A 19,196-nucleotide genomic window follows, 5' to 3' on the forward strand; every position below is an offset into this window, starting at 1 on the left:
AAATCAAACATAGCAAAGAAATGAACAGTGCTACTTAAAAACAGATGAGTGCTTACCTGCAAAAAAGTGCACACCCCACTCATGGGATTCAAATACACAATGAGCATACACATGACCTGTCTACCACTTGGAGGATGTTAGTTTCACTAACAATTTGCAATTTGTTAGGCGGCCTGGTGATGCGCTGATCCCACTTTTTCTGCGCAATTCTTAAATTTAAATTTACTGGTAGCGCGCCCAGGCTATGCATATGCACAGGTAGGTTTAGTTAGTGTTAGGTCCCCTCCCATGGAGGAAAGACTTCTTCGACAGTGGGAGGGACAAGTACCTAACAAATTGCAAATTGTTAGTGAAACTAACATCCTCCAAGTGGTAGACAGGTCATGTGTGTGCTCATTGTGTATTTGAATCCCATGAGTGGGGTGTGCACTTTTTTGCAGGTAAGTACTCATCTGTTTTTAAGTAGCGCTGTTCATTTCTTTGTAATGTATGAAACAGGAAGCTGAAAATGGGGAGCAACACATGATAAAGGGAAATTGATGCCCGAGGAAGCTATTCATGCAAATAAGGGGCTACAGTACATGGATGATACACATGGAATAAGGGGCTGCACATGGAATGGGAGGGGCTGCTGTACAGGGATGATACACATGGAAAAAGGGGCTGCACATGGAATGGGAGGGGCTGCTGTACATGGATGATACACATGGAAGAAGGGGCTGTACATGGAATGGGAGGGGCTACAGTACATGGATGATACACATGGAATAAGGGGCTGCGCATGGAATCGGAGTGTCGCTGCTGCAACATACACACATTGTAGGAAGAGAAACAAACGCAAGACTACATTACCCAGCATCCTAGCAGAAAAATGTAGAACGTGAACAGAGGCGCCAAAAGGATAAAACATGCTAAAATTGTTAGGGAGGTAGTGGTGGACTCACCATCCCAAAACAGACATGAAGCTGTCGATTATCAGAGGCGCTAGGCGTATACTAGACTTCTTGCTGTGTGATACGCCTTCTCATTATTGCCTGAGGAAGGGGGAATAAACCTGCGAAATGCGTTGCCTGTTATATTTGGAGTATGTAAATACATTTTTCTTGTTGACTCCTTCTCTTTATTGCCTGAGGAAGGGGGAATATACCTGCGAAACGCGTTGCCTGTTTTATTTGGAGTATGTAAATACATTTTTCTTGTTGACTCCTTCTCTTTATTGCCTGAGGAAGGGGGAATATACCTGCGAAACGCGTTGCCTGTTTTATTTGGAGTATGTAAATACATTTTTCTTGTTGACTCCTTCTCTTTATTGCCTGAGGAAGGGGGAATATACCTGCGAAACGCGTTGCCTGTTTTATTTGGAGTATGTAAATAACTTTTTCTTGTTGATAATCGACAGCTTCATGTCTGTTTTGGGATGGTGAGTCCACCACTACCTCCCTAAAAATGTTAACAATTTTAGCATATTTTATCCTTTTGGCGCCTCTGTTCACGTTCTACAATACCAGTGTCCACCCCGGGGTGGAGGGGTGATATACCCTTATTTCCTGATCTACAGACAGCGACACCTTAATCCTGAGTGGGGATGGGTCTAATCTCCTCACCTGCCTATACAGTGGTTGCCTGCGCGGTAACCCTGATTTGTGAGTATATTTACTTACATTTAACTATTCTCCTAATTCCAATACATACTTCACTATATTGGACTCTCGGTTTCCTTTCTTCCTTTGTGTGCTACAGGAGGATGCAGATTTTGTAATTCACATAAAGTAAATGTGGAACTATTGTAAGAACTTGGTCTGTGATCTTAAGCCTGTATGGATAGGTGCACAGCTGCAGGCAAGAAGGATTTTTCAGCTTGAAAACTTCAGTAGCAAAGGTATACTTAGGTCCTAGTAATAACCATAGCAGTGATAGTGACAGGTGGGGGGCCCTGGGGTCAGGATTGGGGTGGAAGTACTCTTCAGTGTCCATTGTTTGTGGCCCTTCACTCTGCAACCACCAAAGACTTTGGCCTTGATTCGTGAAGCTGCGCTGCTATAGCTCCATGACAGCAGCGCCACTTACGCCCGCTCCCTGCCAATAACGGGGCGCTCCACTTGTCCTGCCCCAGAGCCCCTTCGGGTCCAGTCACTTCAAAGGACGTGATTCCCGCACTATGATTGGCTCAACAGGCTGCATGTCAAGTGACGGGCAGCCTATTGAGCCAAGTGATGGATCCCACACAAGGGTCCCAGTGATGGATCGGTGGGGTTGAGGAGGATGGAGGAAGCCTCTAGACTATCCAAAGGCTTCCCACTGTTGAGGTAAGTATTCACTTTTTCGCAGATACACTTTAAAGAAAACCTGTAACTACAAAAAGTTCCCCTGGGAGGTACTCACCTCGGGTGGGGGAAGCCTCCGGATCCTACCGAGGCTTCCTCCGTCCTCCTGTGTCCCACGGCGGTCTCGCTGTGCCCCTCCAAATGGCGGGGATGTAAATATTTACCTTCCGGCTCCAGTGCAGGCGCAGTATTGCTCTCCGCTTTGCGGAGATAAGCGGAAATAGCCGATTGCTGTTGGGACGCTCTACTGCGCAGGCGCAAGTCTCCTGCAAGTCTCCTGTGCAGTAGAGCGGACCCGACAGAGATCGACTATTTCCGCCTATCTCCATACTGAGAGCCGCAACAGCGCCACCCGCTGGAGCCAGGGAAGGTCAGGCTTGTCGAGCCCGGATTGCTGGAGACTCCAGGGGAGCCAGCGCTGGACTGCCTGCAGCTACAGGGGAGGGGGGAAGCCTCATTGGGACCCTGAGGCTTCCCCTCCCGAGGCAAGTACCCCCCAGGGGAACTATTTTTGTTACAGAGTCTCTAAGAATTATTTCTAATGAGTTTTTCCCTAGATGGGCTGGATACACACGGTTCGTTCCCGCACTCGATTCCCGTCAATGCGCCGCTCGATTCCCGTCGATTCATTTATTTCCGACATGTCCGATTCGCGTTTCGATGGATCGTTAGGTCAATTTGCCATACTTTACATGGCAATCGACCTAAAAATCATCGGAATGCGCTCGGAAATGTTCGGGAATAATCGATTCGTCAGGAATCGAGCGGCGCATTTGATGCGGAACGAACCGTGTGTATTCAGCATTAGGGATGCTCTCCTTATTCAGTCTGTAAGCAGAGAGGCCAGTATCAGCAAACAACATTTACCAGGACATTTACCTCACAGAGTGGTTAGAGAGGTACATCGCAACAGGCCAAGGGCGGCGCCGGTTATCATGCAGTGTCCGGAGGGGCTTCCTGCAAAGGTCACAAACAAATGACAAATTAGTAGCCATACACATGTAGTGACTAGGAATACTTGGAAATTGACAAATTCCGAATCCCACAAAATTCAGAAGGAATTCCCAATCACGAGGATTCCAAGCATGCATTTAGTAAATACAAAAACGCTGGGAGGCACACTTGGTGTATTATCCTCTCTGCAGGAAATAACTAAATCAGTTAAAGTGGATCCGATATGAAAAACTAACTATAACAAGTAACTTGTCTATACATCTTATCTAAAGTTTTGATAGTTTACACAGCAAATCTAGCTGCAAACAGCTTCAACAGTTTATGATTATTTATTCCTGTGATACGATGAGGGCAGCCGTGTTCTGTTTGTCACATTGTCACAGGCTGAGGGCTGGAGATGCTATCAGCTTGCCTGTGTGTAAATTCAGTCCTCCTCCCCTCTGCCTCTGAGATCAATGGCTAGTAAGCTCCACCTCCTCCTGCCCAGACTGAGCTCCCATAAGCCCTTGCTACTGTTTGAAAATGCCAAGGCACTGTGAAAAGCTGTGGGCGTGGCTTGTTTAGTTTATAGGGAATTAGAGTATTAAAACAAAACAAAAAAGTATTTGGCTTGAGGAATGCCCTATAAACTATATGAAAGGAACACAATTATGCAATGAGTAAAAGTTTCTCTCTGATCCACTTTAATGGAATACTCACAACAGTCTAGTGTGAACATGCAAAATGGGCGCCATGCAAATTTTGGGTGCCGGAAATAGCTGCTACTAAAATATCGGTAAAATGACAGATCTTCTACTATTGTGCAGTGGTAATTACAAAAATATCAGGAAATGTAACCGATATTTTACTATGTAACTCTATTCTCACACAAGCCCTCTCTACTGATGCCTAACGCTAACACACCCCTCCCCCCGAAGATGCCTAAACTAAACCCCCCCCCCCCCCACTGTTTCCAACTCCTAACCGACCCCCATCGACTCTTAACCCTAAGTAATCCCCACCGATGCTTTACCCTAACCACCCCTCACCCCCGATACCTTAACCCCTAACCTACCCCTCCCTCCCCACTGATGCCTGACCCTAACCACCGCCACCACAAATATCATCAAATAGTCAAAGCACTCTGGTCCCTCAAACCCTACAACCAAGAGGGAGTGCGCTCTCAACTAAGTACAGCAAATACTTCACATGAAAATAAGAAGGAAAAAGTCCAGCGCACATCTTCTTACAACAATACTATCACAAACAGTCCATCATTTCTCTGCTGTGATTTGGGGTTATTCCAACTTCTGATGACAATAGTTGTTATCAATCCACCACCAGATAGCACCCAACAGGAAACAGACTCACCGTGGATCCGAGATAAACTTTTACTAATTGCATAATTGTGTTCCTTTCATATAGTTTATAGGGCATTCCTCAAGCCAAATACTTTTTTTGTTTTGTTTTAATACTCGAATTCCCTATAAACTAAACAAGCCTCGCCCACAGCTCCTTTTGTGCCTTGGCACTCCATGTAGCAATGGCTTATGGGAGCTCAGTCTGGGCAGGAGGAGGAGGAGGTTACTAGACAGAGATTTCAGAGGCAGAGGGAGGAGGAGAGGGGAGTGAATTTGTCACATTACACACAGGCAAGCTGATAGCATCTCCAGCCCTCAGCCTGTGACAGTGTGACAAACAGAACATAGCCACTGTCATTGTATCACAGGAATAATCAATCATATTCTATTAAAGCTGTTTGCAGCTAGATTTGCTGTGTAAACTATCTAAACTTTAGATAAGATATATAGACAAGGTACTTGTTATAGTTAGTTTTTCATCTCGGATCCGCTTTAAGAAGATGTGCGCTGGACTTTTTTATTCTTATTTTCATCGCCACCACAAGCCCACTGAGGCACCCAATTTAATTTCAGCATTGAGGCCTTGTTCACATTGCATTCCGATCGCGTGGCCGTTAGCGTTGGGCGGTTTTGGAGGAGGTTTTTTTTTCATCTCCTCCCGACGCTTGGGTGGACGATTCATTTTTGTGCAACACGCATTTCTACGCGCTTTTCCCGAGTGTTTTTTTACTTCACTTCCTGACGCAAGTCAGGAAGCGAACTCTTTGACCTGGAAGAGAATAAATACAATGTATTTATTCTTAAAATACGCGAACGCAATTGCCCGCACAAAGCGATTTTGTGAGCGGTTTGTGTTTCTCCTATACCTTCCGTTGAGGCGTAACCGCACCGCTTTGCGGGTCGACCATATAAACCTACTCATAGACATTCATTGCACAAGCGTTCGGGGGCGTTTTTAACTGCTTGCCGACTGCTCCACGCGGATTGGCGTGAAAGCGGCGGCAGCCCCCAGGACAGCTCCACGCCGATTGGTGTGAACGGCCTTCTATGGGGCTAGCAGGAGATCATGCGCACTGATGCACACGCATCTCCGCTTGGATCACGGCTCAGAGACTGTTAGATAGCGAAACCGCCGTCTAATTACCCCGTACAGCGCTGAGATCTAAGACAGCGCTGTACTGGGGGAGAGACGTGTGACACGGCTGTCCCCTCCATAGGCTGGGGAGTGATCGGCAGTCATAGGCTGAAGCCCATGACAGCCGATCACGCTGATTGGGTGGCAGGGGGAGGGAGGGGGACAAAAAAAATAGGGAAATTTATTAAAAAAATAATAATAAATATTTCTAAAAAAATAAATAAATAAACAACTGGGAGCGATCAGACCCCACCAACAGACAGGGGGAATCACTTGGGTGCTGAGTTGTGCGGCCCTGCAGCGAGGCCATAAAGCTGCAGTGGCCAGTTTAGTAAAAAAATGTCCTGGTCACTAGGGGGGTTTAACACCGCGGGTCCTCAAGTGGTTAAAAAGCGCACGTGGGAGAAAAACCCACCTACAGTGTGAACAAGACCTGCAGAAGAATTAGGGCTGATGCCCCATTCACACATAGAAACGCAAAACGCCGGAGATTTTTTCCGGCGTTTTGAAGGAGTGATTTTCCGCGATTTCACGTGGAAAAAACACTGAAGAGTGCGGCGATTTTGCCGCGATCGCGTTTAGTGCTTCTATAGCACTGAAACGTGATCGCCGGGAAATCGCCTAAAAATGGTGCAGACGACGCATTTGCGTTTCACCTTTTTGCCCGTTTTTGGGCGTTTTGCGGCGATTAGCACAAATCCCATAAGTAAGAACAGGCCCATAGGGTTTCATTACGCTAGCATTTGAGCGTTTTTTGCCGAAATCGGGGCAAAATGCTCCAGTGTGAATGGGGCCTAAAACAGCAGGCGCTGGGGCCGCCTGCTCCGCAATTTGCAGCTACAAATAGCTGGCGCTCTAATTTGCCTTCATTGGCGATATTGAGATGGGCGCACAAACTCCCGCGGCGCCTCCACTCCCCAAATTTCCTGTCACCGTAGATATACCGCCGATTCGAGAAATCGGTGCAGCATCTGGCTTGATCAATCCACCGATCAATCAATTTCTGGTCGATAGGTAATAGATTGGGAACGCGGCACTAGCATCATTCAATCTGGTGACAAACACAGGACCTCCCACCTGTCCACCACACATGGCTGGTGACGTGACTGCTTCTCCTCTGCGTCTTCTTCTCTTCCATGTGCCTGGTCCCCTGTGTGACGCAATGCAAGGGATAGACACTAGGGGCCTCTAGTGGTCACAGTGCCCCTAGTGTCTGTCTCCGGCATTACATGAAGAAGATTGCACACAGATTTTCAATTCATTTTAGCGTGAAATCTTTGTTCGGTGTGTGGAGCCAATCGAGCAGCTAGATCCTTTCTGATCAGATAATGAGAGAGGGATCTAGCTACTGGCCATATCATCCAGTGTGTGGCAACCTTTAGTGTATTCCTTGTATGCTGCGTAAGAGTTTAGATCTCCTTTAAAGAGACTCTGAAGTCTCTAAAAAGAGGTTTTTACTTTAAAAACCTCTTTAACATAATTGCCCCTCCTAAAACGCTGCATCCCTGCGGCTGAAAACTCAATTAATCACCTCTAACACCCCGGGCAAAATCCACAACTTTCTTGGTTGGGGATTTTGCTGCTGGAGGAGGTAGAGCTTTCAGCTGCAGCTCCGCCTCCATACGCGTCAAGCTGCCCATGGATCTCCGCCTCTCCCCCGCCAGTCTCAGTGAAAGAAGACTGAGAGGGGCGGGGAGAGGTGGAGATCCACGCTGATAGACGCGTGTTGAGGCGGAGCTGCAGCCCAAAGCTCTGCCTCTATGCGGAAGGAGCCCCACAATGTGCCCCGGGGAGTTTGCTGTGATTTATGGAGTTTTCAGCTGCGGGTATGCAGCGTTTTAGGAGGGGGAATTATGTTAAAGTAAAAACATGATTCTTTTGGGAGACTTCAGAATCTCTTTAAACTCCTAAGAATAAAATAATGATAATAATAAGGGCTTCCTGATCCCAAGAGAAAAAAAAAATAGGTGAATGGGGAGACAAAGAAGCACATCCTGCATATAAATGGGCTTTGGCTCCAGTCAGGTGTTGATTTACTCACCTGCCTGATAAGGAAATGTACTTATGCGGAGTCGGGGCCTTGGACATTTACATACAGGAATGGCTTCTTTGTCTTCTCATTGCCCTTCTTTTGTCTTGGTTACTAGATGCTGCACATATCACCAGGGGGCAGCTGCACACCTGTGATTTCAATGCAAAGACACCAAATGAAGCTCTAATTACAGGTCTTTTGATGACAAGAGGGTGAGTCCCTATCCACACTCAGAGGAGTCCAGTAACTGTGGCCATTTATCAAGTGATTTTGGCAAAGAGACAGATATCTCTCTGATCTAATTGATTGGAGAGAGATCTGTTGGCCTCCATAAACCATAGGCCGATTCCTGATTAATTTCAGCATGAAAACGTTTGGGAATTGGCCCTGTGATGCTGCTTCATCGCCGCTCCCCCTCTAGCTTTGAAAATGCAGCAGCAGTATATTAGTAAGAGGCAGCGGGCGGGGATGACTCACCTCTTCCGCGTTCCAGCGTGCGTTCCACTGTCGTCACTTCCTGCAATGCCGTCAACTTACAATACAGTGGGTGGCATTGCAGGAAGTGACGACAGTGGAACGCACGCTGGAACACGGAAGAGGTGAGCCATCCCGCACGCTGCTACTGCTGCTGCATTTTTTAAAGGCGGAGCGCAGATCGGGGGACCCAGGTGAGGGGGGGGGGGGGGGGGGGGGGGGAGTCCGGACCTCCTCCCTGCAGCTGTGTGCAATACCCCCTTCCTGCCTGCTTCCCCCTCCAGCTCAGCGCCCCCCCCCCCCCCCAACGGGTACCGCCCCCCTGGACTTTCTGCCTGAGGAACTAGTTTCACCCAGCCTCATGGGCGAACCGGCCCTGGACCCCCGCTGCATGTGCCGTAATACTTTACCCGTCAGGTGTCTGCCACTGTCTCCACACTCCTCTTTCTCATTGGCGCCCCGCTCATGTGCTGGCATATGCTCATGGGGCGCGAGTGTGATGTCACCACGCGGGGCACCAATGAGATAGAAGAGTGCGGAGACAGCGGCAGGCAAGTATCAAGGCTCGGGCACCGGGCAGTACATCTACACACACGGAGGCAAGTGTATGCGGCTTGCGGGCAGAGCCTGGAGCCAGCGGCGGACAGACAGGTAAAGTATACTGCGCTAGGCACAGGGGGGGGAGGGGTGCTTGGCTGGGGGCACATTTTACATTAGGGGGCAAAGCGCAGGGGGCAGTGAGGATGCAGATGTGGGGTCACAAGGCCGATTCCCAAACGATTTAATGCTGAAATCGATCAGGAATCACCCTGCGGTTTATGGGCAGTAACAAATCTCTCTCCAATCCGATTCAATCAGAGAGAGATTGTCTCCTGGTCGATCTGTCCATCATCATCGCTAGATGTATGTACCTTTAATGAAGGGGATATGGAGGATGCCTTATTTATTTCTTTTTAAACTGGTCCTGCTGGTCTTTCGGACATCAGTGAGGGCCCATTCACAATTAAAAGCGCAAAACGCCAGCGATTTTTGCCGGCGTTTTGCAGGAGTGATTTTTCTGCGATTTCAAGAGGAAAAATCACTGGACAGTGCAGCGATTTCACAGCGATCGCATTTAGCGCTTCTATAGCACTGAAACGCGATCGCCTGAAAATGGTGCAGGCGACGCATTTGCGGTTAGCGTTTTTGGGGCGATTTGCGGCAATTAGCACAAATCGCCCAAGTAAGAACGGGCCCATAGGGTTTCATTGCACTAGCGCTTTCAAAAGCGCTAGTGTTTGAGCGTTTTGCTGAAATCGCCGGCAAAACGCTCAAGTGTGAATGGGGCCCTAAGTGTCTGAATCCCACACCTGAAATTACCGTGAGGCATTCTGGGCCAGTGCACACAAAAAACCTCTAGCAGATCCTGAAAAAGCCAGAGATTTTTGAAGCAGATTTTCAGAGCAATTCTAGGCATGTTAAGGGCCAATTCACACTTGTAAAATGCAAAACGCAGGCACTTTTGCTTTTTTGGTTTTCTAAACATGCCTAGCGGTTTTTGGAGCGTTTTTGTGTAGCAGATGTCATATATTGTTACAGTAAAGGCTATTACTGAACAGCTTCTGTAACAAAAACGCCTGGAAAACCGCTCTGATCTAGCGTTTTCCAGAGCTGTTTGAGCTTTCCCTGTACTTTACATTGAGGCAGAAACGCTTCTGCAAACCGCAAAAATGCTGCAGGAGCCACGTTTGCGGTTTGCTAAAAACCTCACACCGCCGGTGGGCACCATCCCATAGAGATACATTAGCCAAGCGGTTTCACAGGCTGCAGCGGTTTTGAAAACTCTACAAAAAACGTTTAGTGTGCAGCAGGCATCAGAAACTTCTGATCTGTATTAAACAGGGCTGTGGAGTTGGTACAAAAATCTTCCGACTCCAACTCCGACTCCTCAGTTTATGAAACCACGACTCCGACTCCGAATCCGGGTACCCAAAATGGCCCCGACTCCTCGACTCCGACTCCTTAGTCTAATTCTTAACAGGGCTGTGGATTTTGTACAAAAATCATCCGACTCCCGACTCCTCAGTTTATGAAATCAACGACGCCAACTCCGACTCCGGGTGCCCAAAATTGCCCCAACTCCGACTCCAACTCCACTGCCCTGGTATTAACCACTTAGCGACCGCCTAACCAGTTGGTCATAAGTGGAATTACATGGACACTGCCGCTCGTACGAGCGGTCTTTCCGTGTCAGTTCACGGAGGGAGTCTCCGTGAACAGCCTGCGAGCCACCGATCGCGGCTCTCAAGCTAAATGTAAACACGTGGGGAAGAAATCCCCGCTGTTTACATCATGCAGCGCCGTAAAGGAGATCGGCGATCCCCGGCCTCTGATTGGCCGGGGATCTCCGCAGTGTGATAGGCTGAAGCCTATTAGAGGCGGCGCAGGACGAATCTCTGTCCTGTGCCGCCCATAGCCTGTGGGAGAGGGAGGGAAGGACGGGGAGGCTGGGAATCGCTTTGAAGAGCCCCCCCTGCAAGGCACAAGTAGCCGGCGGCGATCAGACCCCCCCAGCAGGACATCCCCCTAGTGGGGAAAAAAGGGGGGAAATCTGATCGCCCTGCGTGGTTCCCGATCTGTGCTGCGGGCTGGAGAGCCCACGCAGCACCGATCAGCCATAAATCCCCTGGTTAAAGGCAGATGATCTGCAAGCTAGCCAGGCAATTTGCATTCTTTAAAGTGGAGCTGAACTCTTCCACAGGACAAGAGGAAAACAGAGAGAAATGCACCCTGTATGTATTTAGAGAGTTTAGCCTGTCTAATGCTGGGAATACACGGTCCGTTTCTGCCGTGCGTTTCTCCTCTTGAGCGTTTTTGCTGCTTGATTCAGCAGTTTATTCTCTTATCTTGCGCTCATTTTTCTTATCTCTTTCCATTCCCTGCTATCAGATATCGAGCGGCGAAAGGATCGAAAGGGAGATCGGACATGTCAGAAATTATCTATCGAACCATCTAATCACCTTAAAAACGAACCGTGTATTCTCAGCATTGCCCCCCCCCCCCCCTCATATATGACTAGTCACAATTGTAATTTGATCTCTCAGCTGTATCAGCTGGCTGCCTCTGCAGAGCAGCTAATTTGTAAACACAGGATGTTAACCCTATGTCTGCTTCCATGAACAACACACTGCAGATTTATGGCAGGGTTTGTATCAGCTGTAACAAAGAAATGTTTTCCTTTAAAGGTTATCATACTGTTGCTTATCTTTTAGAGCAGGGTGGAAGTTTTCTGCTTTAAAAGGAAATCAATATGGCAGCCTCCATACCCCTCTCACGTCAGGTGTGCTATAACTAACTGCTAAATAAAAAAAAGTTTTAGAAAAGTATGCATTGGAAGTTTAATATCCCACGTTGTATAAGGGAGTGCTGTGCGGAAGATTTAGGCCATAAAACTTTATGCCATTTTTTTACATGATGATTTAAAGGAGAAGCGACAAGCAGTTTGCTTTGAGCTTTGTGCACTCACCGGGACCCGTCTCACAGGTGGATGGAAACTGCCGTAGTGCGTGGTCATCATGCAGGCCGGATTCATGAACCCACCAAAATGGACGCTCTCCAAATAGGAACCTGCAACCAATGAGAACCCTATTAATATGAACCCATCAATGAATAACATACCTCCCAACTTTTTGAGGTGAGAAAGAGGGACACTTAAGCCACACCCCTGATCACGCCCCCGTCGCACCCCTAGTCATGCATACCATAAAGTTTTCATAAGGAAAATATGTTGTTTTATAATTCAAACCACACCGGTCCTTTCTATGCTGGTTCATTTTCCTTCATATTAAAATTAGTAATATATCAATTTAAAGGCTGGGAATAAAGTTTAGTCAATCAAACAAATTTTTTTAGTAGAAAAATATATATATTTACATAGAAAGAGGGACAAAGTCCTGAAAGAGGGACAAATGAGGAGGAAAGAGGGACAGAGGGACAGGGCTCCCAAAGAGGGACAGTTGGGAGCTATGGAATAACAGAAATGTGGCATAGCCTGTAATGCTAACATAAGCTAAGTTACTTCCGCTATTATGGCCAGTCCAGCCCTGGCCAGCAGTGTAATAGGGAACAGTGTGCGATAACGGCAAACAATGAATGTGACAGAAACCCCCGGCCTCTGCCCCGCCCCATGTTTTATGTCCCCTCCGGTGCCCTGTACAGTTATACTTTACCTGTCCCGCCGCCCGAGAGTGCCTGACACTGTGTCCAGCATACTCCTGCATTCTGACTTTAGGTGACTACCAGTATATACCAGTGATGTCATCCCCCCACCCCATGTGCTATAACAGCGGCAACCACCTGGGAATGCGGAAGTACGAGGACGGCGCGACAGGTAAAGCATAACTGCATGGGGTACATTTACACTAGGGGGGACAGCGGCTGTGGGCGGCGACGCAAGGACGATTACAGCAAGATTTCCTGCTGATATTGGTCGGGTATCGGCCTGCGGTTTATGGCGGCCAACAGATCTCTCTCGGATCAGATTCGGTAAGAGAGAGATCTGTCTCTTGGTTAATCGGCCAAAATCGCCAGATGCATGGATACCTTATAGGTGGCCATATATCAGGCGACTTGCCGGCCGATCGGCTATCCGATTCGATGATTATAATCGGAATCGGATGACAATCGGTGCTGCCAAGTGCGTGCCCGATCGACAATGCCACCAATTTCGGGACGAAATTGGTGGCATTAATCAGTCAGACGTGCTGCAAGATGTAGGGCCCTATCCGCCGTCATGTGACTATATACTTCCTCCTTCAACCCGGAAGGAGGAGGTGTTTGTAATCACGTGACGGCGGATTGGAACAAAGCGTGGGAGGCGCAGAAGGATGGATCAAAGAAGACGTCTCATGGGTAAGATTAACACCCCCCCCCCCCCCCAACCCGCACAGGTGATCTAATTAACTGGATGAAATCGGAATAAAACCTATTCGGATTTCATCTGGTGATCATCACTGGCTGGAGGAAGCCCCAGGTAAGTAAGGATTTCATTTTCATCTACTGCTCAGGATCAAGGTTAGAGCAGAGATGAGTTCCCAGTTCAGGTCCACTTTAAAGTGGTTACGAGATAAACTTTTACTCATTGCATAATTGTGTTCCTTTCATATAGTTTATAGGGCATTCCTCAAGTCAAATCCTTTTTTTGTTTTGTTTTTGTTTTAATACTCTAATTCCCTATAAACTAAACAAGCCTCGCCCACAGCTTTTCAGAGAGCCTTGGCATTTTCAGACAGTAGCAAGGGTTTATGGGAGCTCAGTCTGGGCAGGAGGAGGGGGAGGTGTTACTAGCCAGAGATTTCAGAGGCAGAGGGGAGGAGGGAGGAGGGGGAATTAGGTTTTCACAGGCTGAGGGCTGGAGATGCAGATCAGCTTGCCTGTGTGTAATGTTTACAAACAGAACATGGCTGCTGTCATTGTATGACAGGAAGAAATAATCATATTCTATTGAAGCTGTTTGCAGCTAGATTTGCTGTGTAAACTGTCTAAACTTTAGATAAGATATATAGACAAGTTACTTGTTATAGTTAGTTTTTCATCTCGGATAGGTAGCCAGATTAGCTGCACAGTTTTGTGTTCAGATGTTTGTTAAGATCTGGAACAATAGTAACAATAGCTTCCATTTGCTTATCTGTACTCATGCACAACACATGAGCTCTAGTAGAAGTTTGACTTCAGGAAATGTAATCATTTATGCAATGCATGACACAGCTTACAGAACACAATGCAAGCAGTGCAGAGGGAAGTGTCACAGAAGGAACTGTTAGAACTTCCAAGTGACAGAGCTACTTCTTCTAGGCTTCCTTCTCAATGCCGACACTAAAGGTAGCCATGCATCTAACCATGTATGGGCAGATTCGACCAAGAGACAGATCTCTCTCTTATCGAATCTGATGTCACACGCGCGTCCTTACTAAACCACATGGGACGCGCTTGTATGAAGAGGGGAATGCGCCCGGAGCAGAGGAGGGCGAACACTGCGATTTCAGCGCTGCAGGTTTGGGCACAGCCAGCGCCACCATAGGCTGTAATAGGAATTACAGCTATAGCAGCGCACAGAGAGTAACTTTGGCGCCGTCAGAAGACGGAGTTGAAGTTGCTTTTAAAACAATAATTCGGCCTCCAGCATTTGCTGAAAGCCGAATTATTTAATTTCCCAACATCCATGGCGGCCTGGAGGGGGAATAGTATTTAACACGGCCGGGACTTGTGCAGCAGCAGAATCAGCCATATACCGGCTGTATCCTGCGCCCAAGTCTCCAGCGCCGTTATCTCTCGTATGCGAGGAGGGACAATTGAAGGCCGCGGACTGGTAATGTATAACTTGTACAGGGAACCAGGGGGACAACGCCGGGGGTTTTGTCACATTCGTCAATCGTTGCGAAATTGCATGAAATCGCTCCCCATCGAGCAAGTCGACCCGACATCTTGCAGCATACACGATCAACAATGCGACCAATTTTTGTCCCAAAATTGGTTGCATTGTCGGTCGGGCATGCAATTGGTGCCACCGCTTTGCATCCAATTCAATTGTAATAATTGAATCGGATGTTCGATCGGCCGCCAAGTCGCCTGATGTATGGCCACCCTAAAGGTGCCCATAAATCTATCGACCTGGTGGCTGATTGACCGTCCGATTTCATAACTATTATTGAATCGGATGAAATCGGTGACGCCAAGTGCATACCCGATCGAAGATGAGACCAATTTCGGGCCGAGCATGTCGATTGGATGTAAGATGTCAAGCTGTCATGGTTGATTGGGTGTGTGGTGGTAATGGTGAGGGATATGAGGACAAAGCAACAAACACAGCGAATCCCCCGACGCTGTCCCCCTTAATGTCCAATGAGCCCCCCGGTGCCCAATACAGTTGACATTACTTGTCCATGTCCACTGCTGGCTCCAGGCTCCGTCTTCCGGCAATACACACGCCCCGTATGGTTGCTGGAGTAACGTGGGCATCACACACGCGCCCAAGTGTAACCCCAAGGGGTGCATATATGGATAGAAGACGGCACCAGGAGCCAGCGGCGGACACAGACAAGTAATGTAAAGCACCTTGGGGTGGGGGGGCAGGGGGGGGGGGGGGGACTGATGCTCCGTCACAAGGCCATTTCCGGATCGATTTCGGTGCTTTTTCAGCCTGTTGCTGGAAAAACATTTAAATATTATAACTTTAAAATGGATTTTCTCAAAAAACTAGACGGTCTTTTTGAAAAAGAGAATGTGTGGGCTATTGCAATTGGTTTCAATGCAATTTTGCCCATGAAATGTATAAGGCGAATTTTAAAGCAAAATACATGGCAATGCCGCAAAAAAAAAAGTTTTGGACTTTAAAAACTTGCCTAGTTATCCCTAATGAAAGGCTTGCTGTGTCCACGAACCCCTGCCACTCTTGTCCCAATTGCATGACAGAATATACCGGTAACCACTCTATCAATAAATGGTATGAAATTGATCAAAAGTGTATTGATGGGATATTATGGAGTATGGAGATCACTGGTAGATTTGATTAACTACTTAAAGTGAACCAGAGACGAAGCCCCCTCATGTATTTTACCCTATACATCAGTGGGAACATTAGAGAAAACACCCACCCTGCTCTCTGTTTCATCCTTCACTGCTCAGCCTGCCTGTTATCAGCCCTGATAAAATCCCTGACTGAGCATTCAGTCTGGCTTTGCTCAGGAATCATTATAGCTGAGTCATTATAGCAGAGCCAGAAAGGGGCAGGCTTGGGCTTGAAAAGACATCAGAGAAGACAGACTCCACTATAATGATTTCTGAGCAAAGCCAGACTGAATGCTCAGTCAGGGATTTTATCAGGGCTGATAACAGGCAGGCTGAGCAGTGAAGGATGAAACAGAGAGCAGGGGAGGTGTTTTCTCTAATGTTCCCACTGATATATATGGTAAAATACATGAGGGTGCTTGCACCCACTACATATATACATTTAGTGGGGAAGCGGCAGGGCGGATGGCGGCGGCTCAGCCGATTCCCTGATGATTTCATGCTGAAATCGGACAGGAATCGGACTGTAGTGTATGGGCAGATTCAACTAGAGATAAATTTGTCTCTTGGTCGAATCTGCCCATATTCGTTCTAATGTATGGCCACCTTTACTGTCAATCACCCCTCTTGTGGTCTAGATAGAGACTCTATTTTGACCTGACACTGTACTGTTATCAAATCATTTGCATGGTCTTGTTTTTGTTGTGTTTTCTGTATGTCCTACCTTGTTTATTACCCCATTTATCTATCGTGCAGCGCTGCGTAATATGTTAGCGCTTTATAAATACGATAAATAATAATAACAACAAACAGAGGCGATCGTGTTGAAGCTGGTTCATCTTACCATTTGAAGACCACATTTAGCCACTCACAGATGAGCCCTAACCAGAGTACGGTTAGTCCCAGCCTGGGACGGAGGGCATAGGCTAAAGGAAAGTACAGAAGAAATGTAGTGCCAGGGTCACCCAGACTAGTCAGCCACAGCCAGAATTGTTCAGAGCCTCGGAGACGTTCTTGCAGGATGCCAGCAAAGGCAACACCGATGGTGTGTATTCCATCCATCTAAACAAAGAGCAGAGTTTCATGTAATCTGGACAAACTGCAAAATCATCCATTTCTCTTTATCTATGTCCTGGGACTATTCCACCCCAAAACTGATACTTTCATTGTGGAAGGAGGAGAGTCGGTCTTTACCCAGACATTGCAACACACGTTCAGCACCGCACTATTATCCAATGAGCATCTACGGATCTACACACACGACTTAAAGCGGATCCAAGATGAAAAACTATAACAAGTAACTTGTCTATATAGCTAAAGTTTAGATAGTTTACACAGCATATCAAGCTGCAAACAGCTTCAACAGTTAATGATTATTTATTCCTGTGATACAACGAGGGCAGCCATGTTCTGTTTGTCACATTGTCACAGGCTGAGGGCTGGAGATGCTATCAGCTTGCCTGTGTGTAATGTGACAAATTCAGTCCCCTTTGCTCCTTCCCTCTGCCTCTGAAATCTCTGGCTAGGAACCTCCTCCTCCTCCTGCCCAGACTGAGCTCCCATAAGCCCTTGCTACAGTGTCAAGGCACTAGATAGGTCTAGCCATTTCATAATGATAGACTTCGGTTATGTATCAATAAGTGGTTTAAAACACGGGAGAGCGTACAAACAATTTTGGCTGACACACATATCCTAACCTCAGGGCTGCTTCGTCAGGTTACTAGCCATTGATTTTAGAGGGAGGAGGAGAGGAGACTGAATTTACACACAGGCAAGCTGATAGCATCTCCAGCCAAAATCCTGTGACAATGTGACAAACAGAACATGGCTGCCCTCATTGTATCACAGGAATAAATAATCATAAACTGTTGAAGCTGTTTGCAGCTAGATTTGCTGTGTAAACTATTTACACGTTAGATAAGATATATAGACAAGTTACTTGTTTTAGTTCGTTTTTAATCTCGGATCCGAAACTATTTGGCCCCTTGGTTGAATTTGATGCCTCTGATCTAGGACAGTGATGTCCAACTCCAGTCCTAAAGGGCTGAGGTCCATGTACATTTCTGGCACAACTCAAATTCATTAATGGGACTGAATCAGAAAAGGTGTGGGTTCTTCAAGTAGAACATATTTCTCCATTTCTCAGTCCATGCTAAACACTGGCATGGCTATGGCCCTTGAGGACTGGAGATGGACAGCCCTGATCTAGGATAATATTTTGATGGACTGATGTATTCTAAGACATACCTTTAGGATAGGCCAACACTCAAGCCAAATCATCAGTGAGGACGGTTACTGCGGATCCAATGTATGACCCGGCTCTAACCATCCACCATGTTCTGGAGTCCGCTGGTACCCATCGGACATCCAAAGGAGTCCATAAGGGACATGTCCAATTTCCAAGCGATTTCCGGAAAACTCATGCGTATGTTCATCCCAGTCCACCATTCATACTTTTTCTACTCACCTCAAATAGTATTTACCGGCAATCTGGTACCATGAACAGGTAACTGCAACTCTTCTGGAGAAGGTGATTCTTGATGCTTCCGTCTACCGATATAGTTCTCTCTCCACTTCTTCAGCAGAGCAGATCTCTGTCATTAATGTCTGTGGGAGAAATTATTTTATAATCGAGGCAGGAAGAACATTGTAGGTGGCTTTGAAGAGACCGTGAGCAGTGGCAGAAAAAGGACATTTGGACTTACCTGGCCCCCTGTAGCCAGCAAGGTCCCCCGGTGTCCTCTTGGTGCCTTCTGTGGTCCGGCTGGTGGCTCCAGTAGTCTAGTGACATTAGCTCCGGCATGCCATCACAGCGGTCGTCGTAAGCGTCCTGCGCACGTGCGGTTCTTGAAAGACTGAAGCGAGCATGCGCAGGGTGCTAACGACAACCGGTATAATGATGCGTCGGGTGCACGCTCGTGCGACTTCAGCCAAAGTCGCTGGAGTAACAGAGTCACCATCAGGAACGAAGAAGGGACAAAAAGGATACCGAGCACCTCCCTGGCTACGGGCGGCTGTTTGGAAGAGCTACAGGATGGCTCGGGTAAGTCCACATTTCCTTTTTCTGCCACTGATCAGGTTCCCAAGGCTGTGAACTCTGTAGGATTACCCTGAGCTGAAAGGACTGAGAGGGATATGGAGGTTTCCATCTTTTAAACAATATCAGTTGCCTGTCTGTCCTGCCTAGTACACACCATACAATTTTCTGTTAGATTTCCTGTTAGATTTTCTGTAATTAGATTATTTTCTGTAAAGTATTGGAATGCTGGGAATACACAATGCGATCTGGCGGCTCGATTAGTCGCTGGATCGACTCCCGCGTTCGCCCTGATCGATTCCCGCTCGTCCTCGCGGGCGCTCCTTATTTTCAGCTCGTTTTCTTCCCATTGTCC

The 19,196-nt window shown here is 47.3% G+C and overlaps 1 protein-coding gene across 1 annotated transcript in view; it reads right to left on the reverse strand.

Annotated features, from left to right (window-relative positions):
• G6PC3 (glucose-6-phosphatase catalytic subunit 3) overlaps positions 1–19,196 on the reverse strand; it is a 53,359-nt gene that overhangs the window by 11,321 nt on the left and 22,842 nt on the right. The window contains 5 exon segments of the mRNA XM_068264324.1: positions 3,204–3,243; positions 3,246–3,281; positions 11,765–11,865; positions 16,649–16,866; positions 18,272–18,411. Coding sequence (XP_068120425.1) covers positions 3,204–3,243; positions 3,246–3,281; positions 11,765–11,865; positions 16,649–16,866 — 395 coding nt within the window. The 5' untranslated portion in view covers positions 18,272–18,411.

Source organism: Hyperolius riggenbachi, chromosome 12 (genome assembly GCF_040937935.1).
Source record: "Hyperolius riggenbachi isolate aHypRig1 chromosome 12, aHypRig1.pri, whole genome shotgun sequence".
Classification (NCBI taxonomy): Eukaryota; Metazoa; Chordata; class Amphibia; order Anura; family Hyperoliidae; genus Hyperolius; species Hyperolius riggenbachi.